The sequence below is a fragment of the Nicotiana sylvestris genome, chromosome 1, assembly GCF_000393655.2.
Source record: "Nicotiana sylvestris chromosome 1, ASM39365v2, whole genome shotgun sequence".
In the NCBI taxonomy this organism is placed as follows: Eukaryota; Viridiplantae; Streptophyta; class Magnoliopsida; order Solanales; family Solanaceae; genus Nicotiana; species Nicotiana sylvestris.
This window is the reverse complement of record NC_091057.1, coordinates 113325865-113348175: the sequence shown is the minus strand read 5'-3', so window position 1 is coordinate 113348175 and position 22311 is coordinate 113325865. Positions and strand designations below refer to the sequence as shown.

The following is a 22311-nucleotide window of genomic DNA, read 5'->3' as shown; positions in this document are numbered from 1 at the left end:
CAGCACTTGAAGAATTTCCTGTCAATCTGCAAAACCCAAAGGCAGCCCAACGTAACTCCGGAAGCAATCAAGCTGTTATTGTTTTCATTCTCAGTGACAGGAGCTGCCCAAAACTGGCTAAACTCACTCCCTATTAGTACCATAACAACTTGGGAGGAGTTAGTGAAGCAATTCGTGAACAAGTTTCACCCACCCAACAAGACTGCTCAACAAATTGATGAAATTTTGAGTTTTAAACAGAGACCAATGGAGACACTGCATGAAACATGGGAATGTTTCAAAGGGATGCTGGTTATATGTCCGCACCATGGTATTCCAGATCTGATGTTGGGGCAGCAATTTTACATGGGATTGTCAGATAGCGTGAAGAACATTGTTGATGCTTCAGCTGGTAGAGCATTTTTGAGCAAAACATGGAGAGAAGGCCAGGGTCTGCTTGAGAAGATGGCACAGAATTCAGGATGGACAACCAGGAATGCACCTATCACTCCAGTGGTTCACTTAGTACCCTTAGATCCATCCAACTCTATGGCTGAAAATATAGCCACCTTATTGACACAGATGAGTATACTCACCAAGAAAGTGGAAGAGTTAGGGCAGAAGCAGCAGGTAGACATTGTAGATACTACCAATGGGGGCTTGTGCACATCTTGCATTAGTCAGCCAATTGGTAATACGTGGAATGCAGAACATGATCACCATCACTACCCTGAAGACATGAACTGTGTGTCTAATTATGGAGGCCAGAGATAGGGTGGTCAGAATTGGGGCAAGCAAAATCAGCTGTACAGGCCAGTCCAGCCACAGTTCAACAATGGGAACATGGGAGGTATGAGACCTCCTAACAATATGACACCTTACCCAAGACCGCAGGGATACAACAATCAAAATCAACAGCAGAGGTATCATTCTCCTCAACTGCAGCATGGTGGACGACAGGAAGATGAGTTTGCTAGACTTGAGGCAATGATGCAGCATGTTATTGGGTCTAATGCAAAAATTAGTGAAAGAGTAGATGCACGTGATTCAGCTATCAAGAATATTAAAGTGCAGATGGGCCAAATTTCGATGTCTCTAAACAATCGTCCTCATGGGACATTACCTCTAGACACTTAAATAAACCCAAAAGATCAAGGCCTGAAGCAACTAATGGCAGTGAGTTTTTGGAATGGTAGAGATTTAGACGTGGAACAAGAGAGGGCTAGAGAAAGCAGATAGGCTGAGACACTCATACCAGTGCCCATTGATCTAGATGAGTCAACGAAACTGACAGAGGTGACAGTCCAGCCTGCCTAGGAAGAACATAACATTCAGATTGAGATTGAGAAAGAAGCTGAGACAGCCCAAGAACAAGTAGTTGAGGTGGCAGCTGATAAAGAGCAATCCCAAATCATTGGGAAGAAGAGACCTCCCACACCATTCCCCCAGAGGCTGGCTAAGTAGAGGAGCAATACAAGAAATTCTTGGATATTCTGAAACAAGTCTAGGTAAATATTCCATTGATAGATGTTTTGAAAGATATGCCTGGGTATGCAAAAATGATGAAGGACTTAATGTCCCGAAAATTTGATTTCTATGACTTGGCCTCGGTGACTCTTACTCAGACCTGTAGTGCAGTGGTGACTAAACAAATTGGGGAGAAGCTATCTGACCCAGGGAGCTTTACAATTCCCTGCACTATTGGTAATTTTGTCTTTGCTAAGGCACTTTGTGATATAGGGTCCAACATAAATCTTATGCCCCTGGCGATTTATAAGAGGCTGGGGATTGGAAGAGCTAGACCCACCTCTATGTTGTTGCAGCTGGCTGACAGGATTGTAAAAAGACCCTCTGGTATCCTGGATGATGTGTTGATTCAGGTGGGGAAATTTGTGTTCCCTGCAGATTTTGTGATCTTAGACTACAAGGTGGATGAAGAAATTCCCATAATTTTGGGAAGGTCGTTCTTGGCCACTGGGAGAACTCTCATTGATTGTGAGACTGGGAGCTCAATATGAGATTGAACGATGAAGAGATAACATTCAATGTGCAAAAATCCATGAGCCGACCAAGTGAATTCGCAAATTGCTCTCTTATTGATGCCGTGGATGTAATTGTGGAAACTGATGATGAGATGCTGACTATTGAGGACCCTCTTGCTGTATGTCTGATGAATTTAGATGAGGTGAATGGAGAAGAACTGGCAGAATGGGTGTTGGCGTTAGAGGGCAGAGGGTTCTGGGATAGAACTCTTGAATTTGAGCCTTTGCACTTAGAAAATAGAGAAACTCCTCTAGCCAAGCCGTCCATAGAAGAACCACCAAAGCTGGAATTGAAGCCACTGCCCACCCATCTCAGGTATGAGTTCCTTGGACCTGACTCCACATTACCTGTTATTATCTCATCTAGTTTGTTAGATGTGCAGGCACAACAACTCTTGCAGGTACTCAAGGAGTGTAAGACTGCCATTGGGTGGACCATGGAAGACATTAAGGGGATTATCCCTGCCTACTGTATGCATAAAATTCTGCTGGAAGAGGGACACAAACCTTCCAGGGAACACCAAAGAAGGCTGAACCCAAACATGAAAGAAGTGGTGAAGAAAGAAGTGATAAAGTGGTTAGATGCGAGAATTATTTTCCCAATCTCTGACAGCAACTGGGTTAGCCCAGTGGAATGTGTGCCTAAGAAGGGTGGCATGACGGTGATAAAAAACGATAACAATGAATTGATTTCAACAAGAACCGTCACGGGCTGGAGAATCTGCATGGACTACAGAAAGTTAAATTTGGCCACCCGGAAAGACCACTTCCCACTTCCGTTCATTGATCAGATGTTAGACAGATTGGCAGGGAGGTCACGCTTCTGTTTCCTGGATGGGTACTCAGGGTACAATCAAATCTCCATTGCACTAGAGGACAGAGAGAAGACCTCTTTCACTTGCCCATATGACATTTATGCCTTTCGGAGGATGCCCTTTGGCCTATGCGATGCACCCGCCACATTCCAAAGATGCATGATGGCTATATTCACTGACATGGTAGAGGACATAATGGAGGTATTCATGGATAATTTTCTGTGGTGGGGAACTCATTCGATGAGTGCCTTATGAATCTGACTCATGTGCTGAAACAATCTATTGAGACTAACCTGGTTCTTAATTGGGAAAAGTGTCATTTTATGGTACAAGAGGGCATAGTCTTGGGGCACCGGGTGTCAAGTAAAGGAATTGAGGTGGATCGCGCTAAAGTTGATGTGATAGCAAAGCTGCTACCTCCAACTTCAGTCAAGGCAATCAGGAGCTTCCTCGAGCATGCCGGTTTCCACCGGAGATTCATAAGAGACTTCTCAAAAATTGTCAACCCTCTCTATAAGTTGTTAGAAAAAGATCATCCTTTCTTGTTTTCTGATTATTGCAGGGTAGCATTCGAGGAGTTGAAAAAGAGGCTAGTCACAACACCCATCATTATTGCCCCCGATTGGGAGCAACCATTCGAACTCATGTGTGATGCCAGTGACTACGCAGTGGGAGCAGTGCTGGGACAGCAGAAAGACAAGCTAATGTATCAAATCTACTATTCCAGTTGAACACTGAGTGGAGCCCAGGTGAACTACATTGTGACTGAGAAGGAGATGTTGGCTGTGGTGTTTGATTTCGACAAATTTAGATCATACCTGATTGGTTCTAAGGTAATTGTGTACACTGATCATGCAACTCTCAAGTACTTGATTGAGAAGAAGGAGTCTAAGTCGCGCTTGATTCGTTGGGTGCTGCTACTGCAAGAATTCGACCTCGAAATTCGTGACCATAAGGGCACAGAAAACCAAGTCCCTGACCATCTATCACGACTTGAGGGAGCTGAAAACTCAGTTGAGGTTGAGGACATTATGGAAACCTTTCCATACGAGCAGCTGCTCGCTACTAGTCTTGAGGAAGTACCATGGTATGTAGACTTTGCAAATTACCTGGCCAGCGGTATAGTTCCCTATGACCTTTCCTCTGTACAAAAGAAAAAGTTTTATCGTGACTGTCGCATGTATTATTGGGATGAACCTTATATTTCAAATATGTGTTGACAATATGATCCGGAGGTGCATCCTCGAGATAGAACAATCTTCTATTTTGCAGGCATGTCATACATCAGCGTATGGAGGGCATTTTAGAGGAGTCAGGACAGCTGCGGAAGTGCTAGAGGCCGGTTTCTTTTGGCCAACAGTGTTTAAAGATGCGCGCTAATGGGTGAAGGGCTGCAATGAATGTTAGCAAACCGGGAACATTTCCCGTCACCATGATATGCCCATGAACCCGATTCAAGAGGTGGAAGTGTTTGATGTCTGGGGGATTGACTTCATGGGACCCTTCGTCAGCTCCTTTGGAAATAAGTACATACTTGTTGTTGTGGATTACGTGTCCAAATGGGTAGAAGTTGCAGTATTGCCCACTAATGATGCAAGAGTCGTGGTGGGATTTTTGAAGAACATATTTACCCATTTTGGGACCCCAAGAGCTATTGTCAATGACGGAGGCACTCACTTCTGTAATCGAGCCTTCGAGAAGTTGCTAGCAAAGTATGATGTATGCCACAAGGTGGATACCCCTTATCACCCGCAGACCAGTGGATAGGTGAAAGTGTCTAATAGAGAGATAAATAGTGTATTGACCAAGACTATAAATGCCACAAGAACTGATTGGGCAAAAAAGCTAGATGATGCACTCTAGGCTTATAGAACTGCGTTTAAAACACCAATTGATATGCCACCATACAAGTTGGTGTTTGGAAAGGCCTACCACTTGCCAGTGGAACTTGAACACAAAACTTGGTGGGCACTGAAACAGCTGAACCTAGACATTGAGGTTGCGGGCACAACGAGAATCACTGAATTGCATGAGCTTGACGAGTTCCGACATCTTATGTTTGAAAGCACAAGGTTGTACAAGGAAAGAATGAAGAGATGCATGACCAGAACATTGTTGAGCGACATTTCAAACCCGGGGACATGGTATTTCTCTATAATTCAAGATTACGGCCGTTCCCTGGTAAGCTTAAGTCACGATGGTCTGGTCCATTTTAAGTGGTCGAAGTATTCCTTTCAGGGGTTGTGGAAATTACCTCAGAGAAAGACTCTCACATATTTAGAGTCAATGGGCAGAGATTGAAGCTATACATAGGCATGAAAGAACCAAAGGAAGTGTCAGAAATCCACCTGACGGAACCACAGAGGTCGAGCGAGCCTTAAATGCACTTGTCTGCATCGTGCCGCGACGTTAAATCAGGCGTTGCGTGGGAGGCAACCCACGAATGTTGTTGTTAATATTTTCGTATGTAACTTTCAAAAAAAACTAGGCAGCACCGCGACCGCGGTAGAACCGCGGTGAGAGGCAAACATTCTGCCTCGTGTCGTCCAACCCACCGCGACCATAGTGGGACCGCGGTGAGACGTAAACATTCTGCCTTGAATTATTTAACCCACCGCGGTCGCGGTAAGACCGCGGTGGACACCATGTATGTTTTTTTTTTGAATTTTTTTATTTTTCTTTCTTTTCTTCCTCCTCTATTTTATATATTTTATTAAAACCCCCTTTAATAAAACATCAACATCCGCCCCCTTCCTTATTTTCTAATTTTCCTCTCTCTATAAACCCTAATCCCCCAAATCCCTACTCTCTTCTTCTTCTTCTTCACTCCGCATACCTCCCCATCCCACTCCTCTAATTCTCTCCTCCATCAAGATATGTCTCTTCTCCTTTCCCTCATATTTTGTATTTTATTTTAGTTGTTATTTAGTTTAGTGTTTGTAATTGTGTAGTAATATTTTGGTAGATTTTTGTTAGCTTTCTTCTTGTTTTCTTTTGAAATTCATCTTAGATTTATTGATGAAGGGCCTGTGTGTATAATGTGGTGGAAAGGTGGAGGTTTGTGGGTGATTGCATAATTTAAGTGTGGGGTGTGGTGGTGTAGCAGAATCGTTGATTTGGGGGAAGCTTTGTTGTATCCATATAGGTTATGGTCATGGTGAAATTGTCCTGCCCACAAGGTGTTTGAGAATTTTCCCCAATGGAGTTATAAGGGCTAATGTGACATGGTTGTGGTGAAGTTTGAGTAACCATCTATGGTCACACATTTCACACACTCATTGATAGGCGTTTCTCTATTTGACAGGTACAATGAATCCATCTAGGAAGAGACACAACACCGGGTCCTCCGCTAGTCGACTGGGAAGCTCCTCGAGAGCCAAGGGTCAAGCCAGTACACCACAGTTTGACAACAACAGGTTTGTCTCCAAACCGGCAGAGGATAGGTACAATGCAAAGGTAGCTAAGAAATTGCTACATAAGGTGCATATTGACCGACAAGCCTTAGAGATGGAATGCCCGAATATCTTCAATGAGTTAAGGAGGTGTCATCTAGACATCTTCTTCGAGGTTACGGAGGAGGCCAATATTCAGATGGTCAGGGAGTTCTATGCTAACTGCAAGGAGCATGAGAATGGGGTTGTTATTGTGCGCAATACCCGGGTAAATGCATCCATCGAGGCCATCCGCAGGATGTATTGGCTACCAGTGGTCAGGGGGGAAGCTGATGCTTATCATACCTTTAGCCGATCAAGTTCCTTGTGGGGAACTCTTCTTGAAACTATCTGTGTGCTAGACAGAGAATATATATGGATAAAGCCCAGGATCACACTTAACTCTCATTCTCTCAATTGGGAGGCTAAGTGTTGGCTAACTATTATCAACAGTTGGCTATTTCCCTCCAGCAACACGACTGATGTCAATCTACCACGGGTATCAACAATCTACTGTTTCATGACTTATAGGGATTTTGATATGGCCCGACTCCTCTATGACGAGATGCTCATTAGATCACCTAAGTTACTTAAAGGCTTATACTTCCCTTTTCAAGTCACCAGGCTGTGCCGTCTTGCTAGAGTCCCTGAAGACCTTAAGATTGATGGGAAATTGCCACTGAAAGCCCCGTTCCTGGCAAGAAAAATTAGAATTTGGATAGAGCCGGTGGTGAATGTTGATGAATCCGATGATGATGATGTTGCGGCAGTTGAGGTCCCACCACCTCCGAGAGTTAACGAGGCAGGCCCATCACAGCCCCGCCGGAGTACCCACATGACAACTTTGGAGCAAGAGATGGTTGGGTTGCGTACCTCAGTCACTGACTTGGGTACCCGCATAGACGCGGTGGCTAACCGGCAGGTAAAGTCGAAGAATAAATTCTTAGGCTGGCTGAGAGCTCTGGGACGTGCTTGCAATGTGAACCCAAACACCGTCTCCGATCAGGAGTGATCTTTCAGGGAAGTTCCTTTACCTCACGGTTCTTTAAATTTTTATGCCATGAGGACATGTCTACATTTTAAGTGTAGGGTGGGGGATACTTCAATGTATGTATGTAGTTGTAACAATTTGGCTGTTTGATTTTTGTTTGTGTTTTGCTTTAATTGTTTTTGGTGTTTTGAGTAATAGTCTCATTAGGTAAGTTAAAGTAGGTAAGTGACTTGTCCCGACGATGGATCTCTTTTGACGGGGTTCTTGAGGGACTAAGTCGGAAAAAAAAAGAATATAAGGATTCTTCCTGATGACGGATATTTGAAACAGTTCTTGAGGGAAGTAAGTCTTGAGAAAATAAACCAAAAAGATTTGTTTTTAGGTAGTGTAGTAACTCCCCCTTGGTTTTTCTTTGGGCCACGGTTCTTTTCCAAGGGTTTAGCTTAAACCGGGTGCAGGTAGTTTTTGTTTATTTTTCTTAGTTTCAGTTAGCATTGATGGGCTACGAGATGAAATAGGAAGAGAATCCCTTGGCGTGAATACACCTGAACACAATCGACACTAGAGTGTAACGCCTAAGCTCAATGGTTGACTCTTGCTAAGTGCCTTAAAGTTGTATATTTGTATCTAACTTGAACACTCAAAACAGAATGTCTTGATAAATCAATTCGGAGTGAGTCATGTGCCATGTGTGTGTGAGCTATGCTGTATTCGATGTTTTACATTTGATGCCTAGAACTTGTCATGTGTGTCTGCAAAGCGAAATAGTAGCTTCATTCAGTTTTAGAAGTGATATAAGCATTTCTTTGTTAAGCCAGATATATGTAACGTAAACCCACCTGAATGTAATCCATCTTAGTTAACCACGTTGAACCTATAAGCCTGTTTCTTTGGCAATCACATTGCGAACCTTACCCAATTATTTGAATAGCCTTCTGTTTGAACCCTTTTACCTCCCATAAGCACTTGAATGATATTGAAATTATGCAAAAACAAAAGTGTGGGGTGGTGGTTTGGTTTTTGAGTGGAACCATTGAAATAGAGAAAAGGTGCAGAGTTTTGAAGAATAAAAGAAGAAGCATAACAAAAAAACAAAAAAACAAAAAAGCAAAAAAACAAAAAAAAACAAAATTTTGTAAATAAATATAATGGTTGATAAGTGGTAGCTTGATGCAAATGCACCTACAGGAATGGGATGTCATAAATAAATTGTTGGAAATGTCTAGTTGACATAAGAATGATATGGAATGTTAATGTGTTTTGTATTAAAAGTGCTTAGGGAGGTTAGTTACTATATCCAAATATATCCTACCCATCCCTTAGCCTACATTACAACCAAGTGAAGTCCTATTGATCTTAGACTGAGTGGGCTCGATTAGTAGAGTAGTACACTACGGGAAAGCTTATGGTGCATCTTTGTGGCATGTGAATGTTCTTTTTGAGAGTGAGCGATTGGTCTATCTAAGTTCCTAATTGGTCTAAATATCATTATATATGGGAACTACTCTCTTGTGTGATGTGAGGGCATATGATTCACAAAGGAAAGGTAAGTCTTGACTCTTGTATAGAGTAGTTTGAGTAAGTGCAAATGTTGCATGGTACGAGATATTCGACTTTTGAGTCAAAGGTTGTTCACTACTAGGTGTAACTGTGGTAAATTATTTAAGGTGTGAGTCGTTAAGGGAAAAGCTTAGGGAAGGAACTTTGATGGAGTATGGTGGATTGCTAGAGGACTAGCAATGATTTAAGTGTGGGGTGTTGATATTAGGCTATATAGATGATATTTACACCTTAATATTACCATGCTTTATTGTTGTTTTATAGGTAAATTGATAACAAAATACTCTAAATGGTGTTTTTTTGCTTCGCAGGGAATATTCTAAGTGAGGAAGCACTACAGAGTGTTTTGAAGGCAATAATGTGAAGAAAACGTCCAATCAAGAAGTACCCAAGCACAAGGAAGCAAAATATGGACTGAGTGAATTCCATCGCGACTGCGGTGGAACAGCGACAGACCAACTGTTCGAGGCACAATGTTCAGCATTCACCGTGGTCGAGCCGCGGTTGCCGCGACAGCGGTGAACTGTTCACGTGCCAGAAAGTTTGGGGACCAAAGTGTAAGTCGGAAAAAACTTGTTCCAAACCCTTATAAACTTTAGAAGCTCGCCCAAGACATGTTTAAGCTTGTTTTTAGACTACTTTGAAGGCAAGAACAAGTGTGAGAAGATCAACCAAACATTAGAGTTTTTCTATCTCCTTTTATTTCTTGCAATTACCCATTATGAATAATTTAGTAGTTTTATCTTGTTTTGTCATAAATAGCTAATTTCCTAGTCTAGGGTTTTGATGGAACCTATTGAAGGATGAAATTTTTGTTATGTTAATACAATTTACCCAGTTTAAATCTCTATTTGTTCAACTTCGTGCATGTTGTAGTTAATTGATAGGATCCTCAATTAGCCGTGCCTATTTAGTGTGCATAACTCGAGAGAGAGTGAATATTTAGGTAATTGTTGAACAACACCACTGCCAAAGTATATGGGGGATCGATAACTGAGGGTTTAAAGGCGGGATTAGGGATAACGAAGCCTTGGGTGTACTCTAAAGTGAGCTGTAATAAATAAAGCCAACTAGCGTAACTCGGGAGAATGCGTTTAGTAAATTATCGTGATTACTTGGAAGAGATTTACAGTAATAAGAGTGCTCATGATTGATAGAGACGATTATTGAGTGAATCTATGTGAAACATAACCGGAAGGGATTTCATCAATATGGGAAATCATAACCTTAGAACCTTCTCTTAATTGTTTACACTTAATCATAGTTAGTTTTCAGTTGCTTGTTTACATTCATTCTTAGTTAGTAGAAATATCCTCCACTATTATTCAAATGTTTGGGAAGTTGATTCCGTAGAATTTAGTAAGTCTAACAAGAGTAATTGATAGGTTAATTCCTTGTGGGTTCGACTCTGCGCTAAATACTCAGATTATATTTGCAACGTCCGTGTGCCCTTTTTGTAAGGCATAGTTGGGCGTGATCAATCAACTATACTATTACTTGAACGAATCTGTTGCACATTGATATCACTATTCTTTTGAAGATCATGTATGAAAAATAACTTTGGTGAGATGTGCTTTGTCCTAGCTCATTTTTATGAATCCTCCCTTCAATTGGGTTATGCATGTTGTATTGTCTCCAAACAAAATTGTGGGTAGTTTGTAACACTTCAAACCACATTTGTCTCGAATAATATGTATTATAGACCTCAACCATATACATTTTCGACTTTCTTCATGAATAGCAAATATCTCAGCATGATTAGATAAAGTAGCCATGATTGATTGCTTAGTCGATCGCCAAGATATGGCAGTGCCTTCATATGTAAACACATAGCATGTTTGATATCAAGCCTTGTATGTGTCAGATAAATACCCCACATCGGTATAACCAACATGATCGGTATTATAATCATTACCATAAAATAAGCCCACATCGGTAATCCTCCTTAGATAACGCAATATGTGTTTGATTTCATTCCAATGTCTCCTTGAGCGGAGCTATATCTTGCTAAGACATTAACTGAAAAAGTTATGTCATGCCTTGTAGTGTTAGCAAGATACATTAGTGCATCAATTGCACTAAGATATGGTACTTCAGGACCAAGAAGTTCTTCATTACTTTCATAAAGTCTTAATGAATCTTTATTTATATCGAGTGATCTCACAACCATCGGGGTACTCAATAGATGTGCTTTATTGATATAGAATCGCTTTAAAATATTTTCAGTATATGCTTATTGATGGACAAAAACTTCATCTTTTATATACTCAATTTGTAGACCAAGACAAAATTTTGTCTTTCCAAGATCTTTCATTTCAAAATCTTTCTTTAAACAGTCTACTACTTTAGGAAGCTCTCCGAGAGTTCTAATGATATTTGAATCATCAACATATATGGCGATTATAACAAATTCAAATACATATCCTTTTATAAAGACACAAGGACAAATTGAATTATTCTTGTACCCTTCTTTCAACAAGTACTCTCTCGGGCGATTATACCACATGTGCCCTGATTGTTTCAATCCGTATAAGGATTTTTGAAGCTTTATTTAATAAATTTATTGGAAACCTTAATATGCTTCAGAACAATTTAAATTCTTCAATGATTTCCATTATACGCATATCAAGTTTTTCATGTATTGCCAGATTAAAATCTTAAATGACTACATCCACCACAAGAGAACATGTCTCTACATAATCATGTCTCTATATAATCAATGCCAGGATATTTACAAATATTCTTGTGACACAAGTCGTCTTTATGTCTATCGACTTGACCTTTTTCGTACAAGAGCACATTTACCTCAACTGAATTTATACTTTCAAGTGTTGGGACTATCCATCCAACTTTATATTTTTCAAGTGAAGTCAATTTTCATTGCGTATTTTTGATTTGGCCAATCATTTATCTGTCCAAATTTCATGACAGATTCGAGCTCAAGATCCTCGTCAATATTAATAATATTGAGCACTACATTATGTTAACAATATCATCGACGATCATTTTATATCGGTTCAATTGTTACACAATAAAGACATAACTTATTGAGATCTCTTTATCTCATTATTTTCAGGTACCTGAGCCTCTCACATGAGGTCTTACGAAGTGTTATGTCGTGGTGCTCTTCTAGAGCACTTGCTTCCTTATTATGACCATCTTGAACATTTGCCCCTCTCCTTCTTCAAGAAGTTTTATCTTTGGACCCGATTGGTCTGTTACGCTTCATGCGTGCCATAGACTCTGTCCCTCATGGACTTTATTCTATTTTGAGCATTAGCAGCTGAAATATGACATTTAGCTTTGGGTCAGCAAATGCGTCTGGCAATAATTTGTAAATTAATTATTACTTGAACTTCAAGTTCATATTTTCTTGTACGAGGATCTATATGTATTCATAATAATTCATTTCACGTATCACTTTCTCAGTTGTCCATTTTCTCTCCCTAATGTTGGGATCACAACACATTTCCCAACCTTCTTTGGGAACCCATCTCTGTGCATTGTGGTGGCATAATTAAATCATATAGCATATCCATATTTCTATATAGAAATTATTTGGTTCCTGACCGTGAACCGATTGTGATAGAGAGAAATTTTCATAACCTGGCTAGGTGCGTACAAGTACTGCTATATATTAAATAATACATCTCATACCAAATTTCGTTTTTGGGAGTTTTGTTCTCATAACCAATGATTTAGCTATAATTGGAGGCATACAATTTCTGCTAAACCAACTTGGATTTAAACTAGTATTATCAAGATAAATCATCATAATTTATAATTTGAAACTGTGCTCTAATAATTTGAGCATGCAATCTTGCAAAAGCCAAACTGCAAGTTGATAACAAATGCACATGTGACTATAGAATAGATACATATATTAAAATTATATAATAGTAAACGGTCCACATGGCAGGTGACTGGGCCCATATATTTATCACCTTTTATTCGTTCTAGAAACCAAGGGATTCAATCCCAACCTTAACTGGTATATCATGAGAATAAGCAGCACAAGAAAATTCTTAAGAATCTTTTATTCTTCAATATATGCCAATGTAATTCTCAATTAATTTTTCACATCATAATTGAACCGGGATGGCCAACCGGTGATGCCAACTAATATTTATTTTAGTAAACCTCTAGTTTACTTGTGGCTTGTGATTCTATCACCATGCTTATACTTGTGTAGTACAAATAAAAGATAAATCAGGTAACCTTTCATATTTACCCGGTATGATTATAGTAATATAAAATATATTCAATCTTAATTTCATTTATAGTCTCAATATGCCAACCATTTTGGCTAATATATTTGAAACTCAAAGTTTCTTTTGAGACTTACTACAATATCAATATCATGAACAATTTCATCTGAGTAGTAACAAATTAGCTCTTCTGAAGTTCTTAATTAATTTTGTACTATAAGATCTTTTATCACACCATCCATATGGTGTCTCCTTTATGGAGAAAATCATATCATAATTATCATGGTCAAACCCATCATAAGCAAAATCATTTTTTGCTTTAATTTTGCCTTTAAAAACTTTTATAAGACATGGCAAAATATTTTTGGCATATCACATGTAAGCGACGAATGACATATTCATGTAACCACACAATAATATTTATTATCTTTATTTCACTCAAACTTCCCTTAGAGGTGAGTTGTTTGGTATTAATCCAATCATGCATTGCATGTCTTTATTCATTACTTTTATCACATATTGCCACATTCACCGTCATGAATTAGTATGTATTTTCAATGTTTATCACAAGTCACATTCTCTTCCAAGAATGGAGTATAATCATAGCGATGTGTTTTATTATTTTTCCATACCAATTTGATGGTAAACATTACCCTCACCTTTTCGAGGATATATTTTGAGAACCATTATTGTTCTCCCTTTTTATAATTACCATAATGATGACTATTATTATTTTTTCATTTGTCACAACAATGTTCATTCGTCAACCACTTGTCTCTATTTAGACTTATTATGCCAGCTACCATATTCACTTCAAGAATGGAGCAAATCAAGTGGGCAAATATTTATGACTTTTCATAAAAAATATATTATTTTTCTTTAGTCATCATTATATTATCAATATGGTACAGTGGGACTCAAACCCAATGTCTTACATATATAAAGGCATGTTAGGCCATAATAAATTGGGACTCAAACCCAATTCTTATCATTATGGGGCATCAGGACTTGATCCCGATGTCTTACCCTCAATCAATGGCATAATAGGCTAAACAATATTGAGATTCATTCTCAAGCCTTAATTTCAATCACATGCCAAGAAAGTTGTACACAACTAATTCGCAACTTAGCAAATCAAATTTGTTTTCTTAAATAAGTGTACAAATCTCAAATCATCGTAAAGCTTTATAAATTATTTGTAGCATCTATATGAATTACAACCGTTTGTAGTCAGAATATTTCTTCTAAATTCTATTAGAGTTTAAATGGATCATAAAATCATTGTCATAATATTTATTGAGCTTCTCTCAAAAATATTGTTGTTTTCGGGGTATACCCTACCTATTGAATTTGATTTAACGCCATGACTTTCCTTCACTCAATTCAACCAAGAAATTAGTGAATAAATTTATCAAAAGTACAACATATAGGTAACAACACATATATAGTACTAATACATAAATTCAGCATTTATATTACCTGAAAAGTGACATTATAGATAACAACTTACTAGTTGTAGCTTAGGCATCATTCATATAAAATACTTGAAAATGGTAAGTCAATAGCAAGCATCAAGTAGATCATGGACACTCGAAAATACCTCTTCTAGTAGTCATACTAATCACTGTTTGCTTTCAAATGATACGATCATAAATTATGAAGTATACTTTCTCAATAGCTGGTTTGTTTTCCAAATTTCAAAGAAGTAATTAATCAACCTAGATAAAGATGTGAAGTATTTCTTGTATTCTTCAAGATGATTTACGCTTCTAATCAGTATGACCAATTTTTTTTTTTATTTTTTTATTCTTTTTTTTATATATGCAAGTGCAAAAACCCAAAAGAAAAAAATATTCATCCAAGTTAAAGAAAATATTAAAAGCGGCAGGACAAATTGAAGATAGTTAACACACAAATATGTATAAGACAACTTATATAACATATCCTTGGTTACCATGACATGCATCATATCAACAATTAACTGCTACTATGATTTTCACACATAGAACTTCGAAAATTTCATTCTATTCATTTGATATAAAAGATGTAATGTTAATATGTACTTATGCAATACAGGTGTAGTACGAAGTTGTGTGCATATGAGATATTAAAGGAATGACAAGTATAAGATAAGCATACCTTCTTACGTTTCATTACTTACTATATGTAGATTCTCTTTACATCTAACCATGAGATGATATGTATGACTTCTAATTGCATTTTTTCTGGATGTAGGAATTTTTTTTGTAGATATATATACAATTGGCTAGAGACTCGTGCTGATAACATGTTATGAAATAAAAGAAATTTAGTAAAATATGAAAACATGAACAAGAAATAGAGATAGAGAGAAGGAAGAAATTTTCTTTTTCAATTGTGTCTATTTTCCTATCTATTACAAGACATTTATATAGGTATAAAAGTGAAGAAAATATGTCATGGAATATGTCATTGAACATACAAAATATATCATTAAGCATTTGAGATGAAGATCATGAAAGAAGAGTAGACATCCACCATAATGTGATATTTATCATAACAGAAAAAAATGATTTCAAAACTTTTATATTGTAGTACCGTTAATTTATGCTACATATATTATTTATTTGTTTTGCCATATAAATGAGTGTGATAAGGATATGAATATTCAATGCGAGTTCTTCTACTAAAATTAGTAGAAAAATAAACTTGACATACCCGTATTGGATACCAAATCCGACATGTACTCATAAACGAATCCGAGTAACATAGCCCGTTAATCTTCTCACATTTGCCTAGACGTTTCTCATAATATATCATTTTTAGCTTGCAATCGAAATTATTTATATTTGATAGCTACAACAACAACTCAGTATAATCTTACTTAGTGGGGCCTGAGGAAGGTAGTGTGTACGCAGACATTACCCCTACCCTGGGATAGAGAGGTTGTTTCCAAATAGACCCCCGACATCCTTTCCTCCAAGAACTTCCCACCTTGCTCCTGGGGAGATTCAAACTCACAACCTCTTGGTTGGAAATGGAGGTTGATTACCATTAGAGCAACCCCTCTTTTAAGTATATTTGATAGCTACAAAAGTGTATAAAATTTATATATTTTAAGTATATAATATACACAAATGTGTGTATATATATTAGCTATTATTTTGAGACCGACTATAAAATGTCATTTTTCCAAAGTTCGTTAGTGCCTACATGATAATAGTTTTCAAATGTTTTCCTACAAATCATAAACATGAAATAAGGGAAAATTTCATATGGACATTGCATATTGATTTTAAATTGTCACACTGTTTTGCATTTACTATGAAAGTAGCGGATTAAAATTGGTAAGTGCTACAATTAAAATAGAAAACTAAAATAAAGCCGATCGAGGTTAATTAGATCCTAGCTTATTGGATCTAATTAATTAAGTGGATTACAATTAAGAAATAGCTAATTAATGAGGCAAACTAATCTCATCAAGATCATCTAGTGATAGGAAAACTTCATCCAAGCATGAAAGCTCTGTGCCATCATCGTCGTCATTATCACAGTTGCGCTCGTGTACTCTACAAATTACCCATTTACTATAGTCCTGAAAAAAAAACAATATACTAAGAAAATATGATCAAACGGAGAGAAGAAATAAAAAATAGAGAGCATGTTTTGTTCCATACTTACAATTTTGGAACGGCTTCTTCTTCTAGAAGAAGAACGACTAGTTCCAGAAGAAGAAGAAGAATCAGAAAGACTAAATTCTTGCATTACCCAATTGGTTTTGACACCTTCAGGTGGCTCACCAATGTAAAAAGCATAGTATTTCTTTATGCCAACTTTGTCGCAGCTGGAACTTGAGAATATTGGTTCATCAAGTCCTAATGATTTCCAATATCCATTTCCAGTGATTCTACTCTGTGTTCTCCTACTATAGAAATACCATTTGTTTCCTTCTGCCATTGCTTTTCCTGTCCAGTACACATATCATGTAGCAAAAAAAATAAATAATAATAAGCAAATATAAATAAATAAGATGATGCTTTTTTTTTCTAACGGTTTAAACTTTTAGACCAGAGAACATGTGGAGTTCAAGTTTCCCATAACTCATTATTTATATGAATTTCGATATGATTAGCCCATGAAAAAGAATAAGGCCTACGTGTAATTTAAGAAGGAGTATTAAAGATATAATTAAGTAAATAAAAGTGTATCCTTTTTCAGATCAGATATGGTAGCACTAAACATGAGTTGGAGAAGTGAAAGTAGGGAATTAAGAGCATACCATCCAAATCCCAAGGATCATAAGGGTAAAGATCAAGATCAGGAATGACATCAGGATGACAAGGTAAGAGAGCAGCCTTGCGATGGAGAAAATGGACAACTAGTTCTTCATCTGTTGGGTAGAATCGAAATCCAGGTGGTAGGTTCACATTATTATCCCCCATAATATATCAATCGATGTTATATAAAAGCTGATGGAGGAGGAATAATACAACAAGTATATATAGTGATGGAAAATGCTTAGTATAGAGAAGAAGGACAAAGTAATGGTGTAAATATTTGGAGAAAGTTTATTTATAGAGAAAGAAAGAAAGGAAGGTGTGAGAGAGAGTATATAGAGAATTGACGTGAGAAAGAAGGTGCTTTAGGAGATCATCAACACCACCACCATACTTTCACTTCCCAATTCTGTGCGTGTGTTTTGCTTCAAAGAAGGATTTGCTTTCCTTTTTCATTTGATAAGATATTTAAAGGATAAATAGTCGATTTGGCTGGCGGCTCTCTGCTCCAAGGCGGCGGGGGTGGCCACCTATTTATGTGAACGTTTGGGTCGAAATCCAATACTCGAGTCTATTACTTAAATGGTCACTCAATTATCCCAAATTATCTCCTAAAGTCATTTTTCTTTCGTTTGTAACAACAAAGTCACTGAACTATGCTTATTGCACTCAGAAGGTCACTCAACTAGATTTTCCAAATTTTAGATTGCCAAATACCTATTTTACCCTCTAAATTATAAATATTTATCTTCTTTTTATTTATTTTTAAACTTTTTAAAATTATGATTTTTCCCTTTTTAATTTACATTATGGACTTACCTATAGCATAAATAAATATTATTTATAAATTAAAAAAATAAAAAAATATTTAAGCATATATAATGCTAGAATAACAAAATATAAGCATAGTAAAAAACTTATTAGAATAATTTGTTAGTAATAATAATTTTAGTATTAACAACAAAAATTCAAAAATTTATTTATACAATTCAGAATGAAAGAAAATAAAGGTTGTAAAATATATATTCCATACACATAATATAAAATAAGTATTTAAATAAAGGTATTTTTATAATATACATTATATGCTCTTGAAAATTATGCTCAATTATATTATATATATTCCATGCACAACTTAACATAGCATATTTTACCCTATGCAGGTAGTTCCCATGCTTTCCGGTGACATAACGTTGTGTCATCGGAAAGTTGACAGAAACATAATAATATAATTGAGCATAATTTTCAAGAATATATAATGTATATTATTAAAATATCCTTATTTAAATAATTATTTTTATAATACGTGCATGGAATATATATTTTACAACCTTTATTTTCTTTCATTCTAAATTGTGTAAATAAATTTTTAATTTTTTGTTGTTCATACTAAAAAGTAAAAAAAAAAAAAAGATAAATGTTTATAATTTAGAGGGTAAAATAGGTATTTGGCAATCCAAAATTTGGAAAATCTAGTTGAGTGACCTTCTGAATGCAATAAGCATAGTTCAATGACTTTGTTGTTACAAACGAAAGAAAAGTGATTTTAGAAGATAATTTGAGATAGTTGAGTGACCATTTGAGTAATTGACTCTCCAATACTCCTATGTGAGACCATTGGGACCTCCTATTGGACGACACTACCACCAATATTATCCACTAAAAAATGGGTTGGATAATGAACTTTTTAAAAACAGGTCAAATATGGATAAGAACCATATTATCCATTTAAAAAATAGATAACCAATGGGTAATCAATGGATAACCAATGGGTCTAACTTTTACATTTGTAAAGTATCAAATTGGGGGTTCCTCAAGTTAGAAAGACTAAGAATTCTCCCAAAAGTGATCATATGCAAGAAGTCATGGATAATATGGTTACCCATATTATCCGCCGGTTAACCCATTTTTTATCCGTATTAACTATGGATCGGGACGGATAATTTATCTATTTTTTCATTACCCGTTTTCGACCCGAACCATATCCGACCCGGCCCGCCAGTTTGTCACTCCTACTAATGATGTATATAATTAGTGGTTGAACTAGAATTTTCACCAAATGGGTCAATATATGAAGTAAATTCATGAAGAAGCCAAGGGATATCAATATATAATTGTATATACTTACAAAATTAATTAGCTAGACAATACCATTTTTCCAACGAAGGAGTGTCTCTTCATGTGGTTCCGCCGGCTGTATATAACTTAAACTCTTCGCATATACATGTTTTATGACTTCAGCTATAAGAATATTCTCTCAATCGCTCCACCTAAAAGATTATGCTAAAAAATTATCCGAAAAGTGATATTAATGACCTAAAAATAAATAAAGTTACGTGTTACGACATGTTCCAACATATTGATTATGTAAAAATTCTTTTCACTGCACTGTATATAAGTTAATTACGGAAGTTATCACTTTATTAAATGTTTGTTAATCCTTGGGCTATGCCTATGGTAGGACATAGCTTCATAAACAAGGTGACTGTACTTGCAAGAGATCTGTACATATTATGGCGCGGCTTACCATTGGAAATCTAAATTAAGTTTTCCTGATTGTATCACTATATATTGAATATTTATTCGGAAAGGTGTATTCATGCAATTTATATAAGCTCTATCTTGTTCATCAATCTCCTTTAAAACAATATAATATATTACTACTTGAGTTTGACTTGTAGATGCAACTTGTTGAGTTCGTAATTCTTCTTTAGGTACCCTTTGGGCTGCCAATGGAACAGTGATGGTTGATTAAGAGTAGAGTTTCCTACACATTCATCCCTTTCTTCCTTTCTTGTACTCATCTTAATTCGTTGTTCATTTGTGGATATAATGGGATCGCTTATACTCATTCTTTCTATGAGTCAAATAGTTGATGTTGAACAAATTAGTCTATATGTTGTGAGCACACAAACGTACAGTACGGAAATTTAACTTTTCCAATGAGTTATGTTTTTTTTGTTGAGAAATTAACGATATATATGGGTAAAATTGGATGGCTTATTAACGAGTGGGGTGAGATTATATATGGTAGTAATTAAACATGAACATTTAGTGTTTATTGACAAATATGTGGACCAAAATAATGAGTTCACGCATCAGAACAAAAGTTGGGGTCACATTTGATGGTTGAATCAAGCCTTACAAGGTGGAAGTACTTATAATTTTACTATGGGCAAAATTGGATGTCTTCTTTTTTATTTTGGTCCCTATAATAAATGTACCTATTAGTAAACTTATTGGAAATGTGGGGTCATCATCACACTTCATGCTTATATCATCCTCCTCATTCCATCCACGTGTCCGTAAAACCCAACAATTACCATAATTAATCTCTTGAAATAATTGAGTTCATAGTTCTATCTCCCTTTTTTAGGAGAAAAATAATAAAATTGTTACTCAAGATGCCTATGGATCATGAAGTTACAAAAGTACTGGTATTACTATATCTTGGTCCCAGTAATCCCTGATATATAGTCATTTATCTCAATGTTTTCTCTTTTTACATTTCAGCCATTCAGGGGCGGCTCAACATTTTTAGTGGTCTAAAGCAAAAATTTGATGATAGGCCTTAATTTATTTTATTTTTTTGAATTTTTTTTTTGAAGTATATTTTTCTAACTTAATTAGATGAAAAATTATTAATAATTTTCTTTAATCGAGTTATTTTAATAATTCTTTTTCAACTAATAATACTTCTAATCTGATTCAGTTAGCTTTTCGTGAGACATTGTTGATTATATACAAGATTTTATCAATTTTAATTTGGTAAAACTTCTTTGCCGGATGCAATTGTTATAGTATATTTTATTTTATAAGGAATATAAGCATTAAAAAAATCAAGTCATGTTATCTTATTAAGTATATCGATTAGAGTTTTATCTTATACTTATAATATTTTCTTTAATGCCATATAATTTAAAAAATAAGCCTAAACTATCATGTCAGGGTGACTATTGTGTTTTAATCAAGGTTAAGTCAATATTTTTATACGCTTTCGGATTATTCAAACTCAAGGGTCAATATTAGTAACAAATTAAATTTTTTTCCTTTTTGTAAAAAAAGTTATACCTTTTAACTTTAAGATAGTCAATTTTTTATATAAAAAATAATTCATAAAATTGTTGTCAATAAAAAATGAGGCCTCCCAAATTTGGGGCCTAAAGTCACTATTTAGGCTGCTTTACCCTTCAGCCGGCGTTGCAGCCATTCATTTTAGATAATCATGATTATAGGATATGTAATTCCATTAGTAGCCAAGATTATAAGTTTACCAACCATAATCTATATCTTGCCAATCCCCAATAAGAATCAAGGTTTTTCACCCCGCCCCCACCCAATAAGGTTTTAGGCCTTCATGATTTTTTACAATGTTGAAATAAAAAGTGTCTTTTTTGAATTTTTTATGGGTAAAAGATTGATCTTTTATTTATAAAAGTAAATCTCTCACGTGTACGAAAAGAGATGGAGTCATAAAACTAAAAAACAAGTTTGTAATGAGTTTAATTTTATTCTGTGATTATTGTATAATACTAATTGCAGTTCATGGCCTTATCCAGTTAACCTTTCTTGTAAGATTGCACAAAATTTTGTGCCAAGAATCTTCTCTGTGGCAATGCCACAATTGGTACTGTGTATCCCATTATTATTGGCTTCTTCTAATGGACAAGTTTGTGAATTCCAGAATGTGACCATGGGCATATATAGATCAGCAGCTGACCATTTTGGTGTTATGAATATATTATGATGTCAGTAATAATGAGAAAAAGACTAGGAAGTTGAAACAAGATAGTGACCTTAAAGCATTAGCAGAGCCTCTTTTTCTTCACTTGAAAATTACTGGCCTGGTGGAATATTGATTTTTGAGGCCATTGGGATTAAAGGTACACCTCACAAAATGCCCTTTCGTTTTGGTCATGGTCGTTGGATAAATCCTATGCAGGAAAGCTAAATTCTCCTGCCTACATTTTCTTGAAACTGAAATATAAGGCGTGTCACTTTCACCACTTTGGGACGCAATTGCTTAGAC

General features: G+C 36.2%; 2 protein-coding genes and 1 non-coding gene across 3 annotated transcripts; 1 reads left to right on the top strand and 2 right to left on the bottom strand.

The window, feature by feature from the left end:
* Positions 1-207: 207 nt before the first annotated feature.
* Positions 208-314, bottom strand: LOC138881962 (small nucleolar RNA R71). The gene has a single exon (XR_011403405.1). It is a non-coding gene; the product is annotated as a small nucleolar RNA R71 (small nucleolar RNA).
* A 1206-nt stretch (positions 315-1520) lies between these two features.
* On the top strand, positions 1521-2555 carry LOC138873452 (uncharacterized). Its single transcript, XM_070151924.1, has 3 exons — positions 1521-1907; positions 1988-2337; positions 2423-2555. Exons 1-3 carry the CDS (start codon positions 1521-1523, stop codon positions 2553-2555), a joined length of 870 nt encoding a protein of 289 aa, XP_070008025.1.
* Positions 2556-16294: 13739 nt separating this feature from the next.
* On the bottom strand, positions 16295-17570 carry LOC104214836 (NAC domain-containing protein 104). The gene is made up of 3 exons (XM_009764555.2): positions 17285-17570; positions 16687-16970; positions 16295-16600 (listed from the first exon to the last, which is right to left on the bottom strand). Exons 1-3 carry the CDS (start codon positions 17445-17447, stop codon positions 16463-16465), a joined length of 585 nt encoding a protein of 194 aa, XP_009762857.1. The 5' UTR covers positions 17448-17570; the 3' UTR covers positions 16295-16462.
* Positions 17571-22311: the final 4741 nt, after the last annotated feature.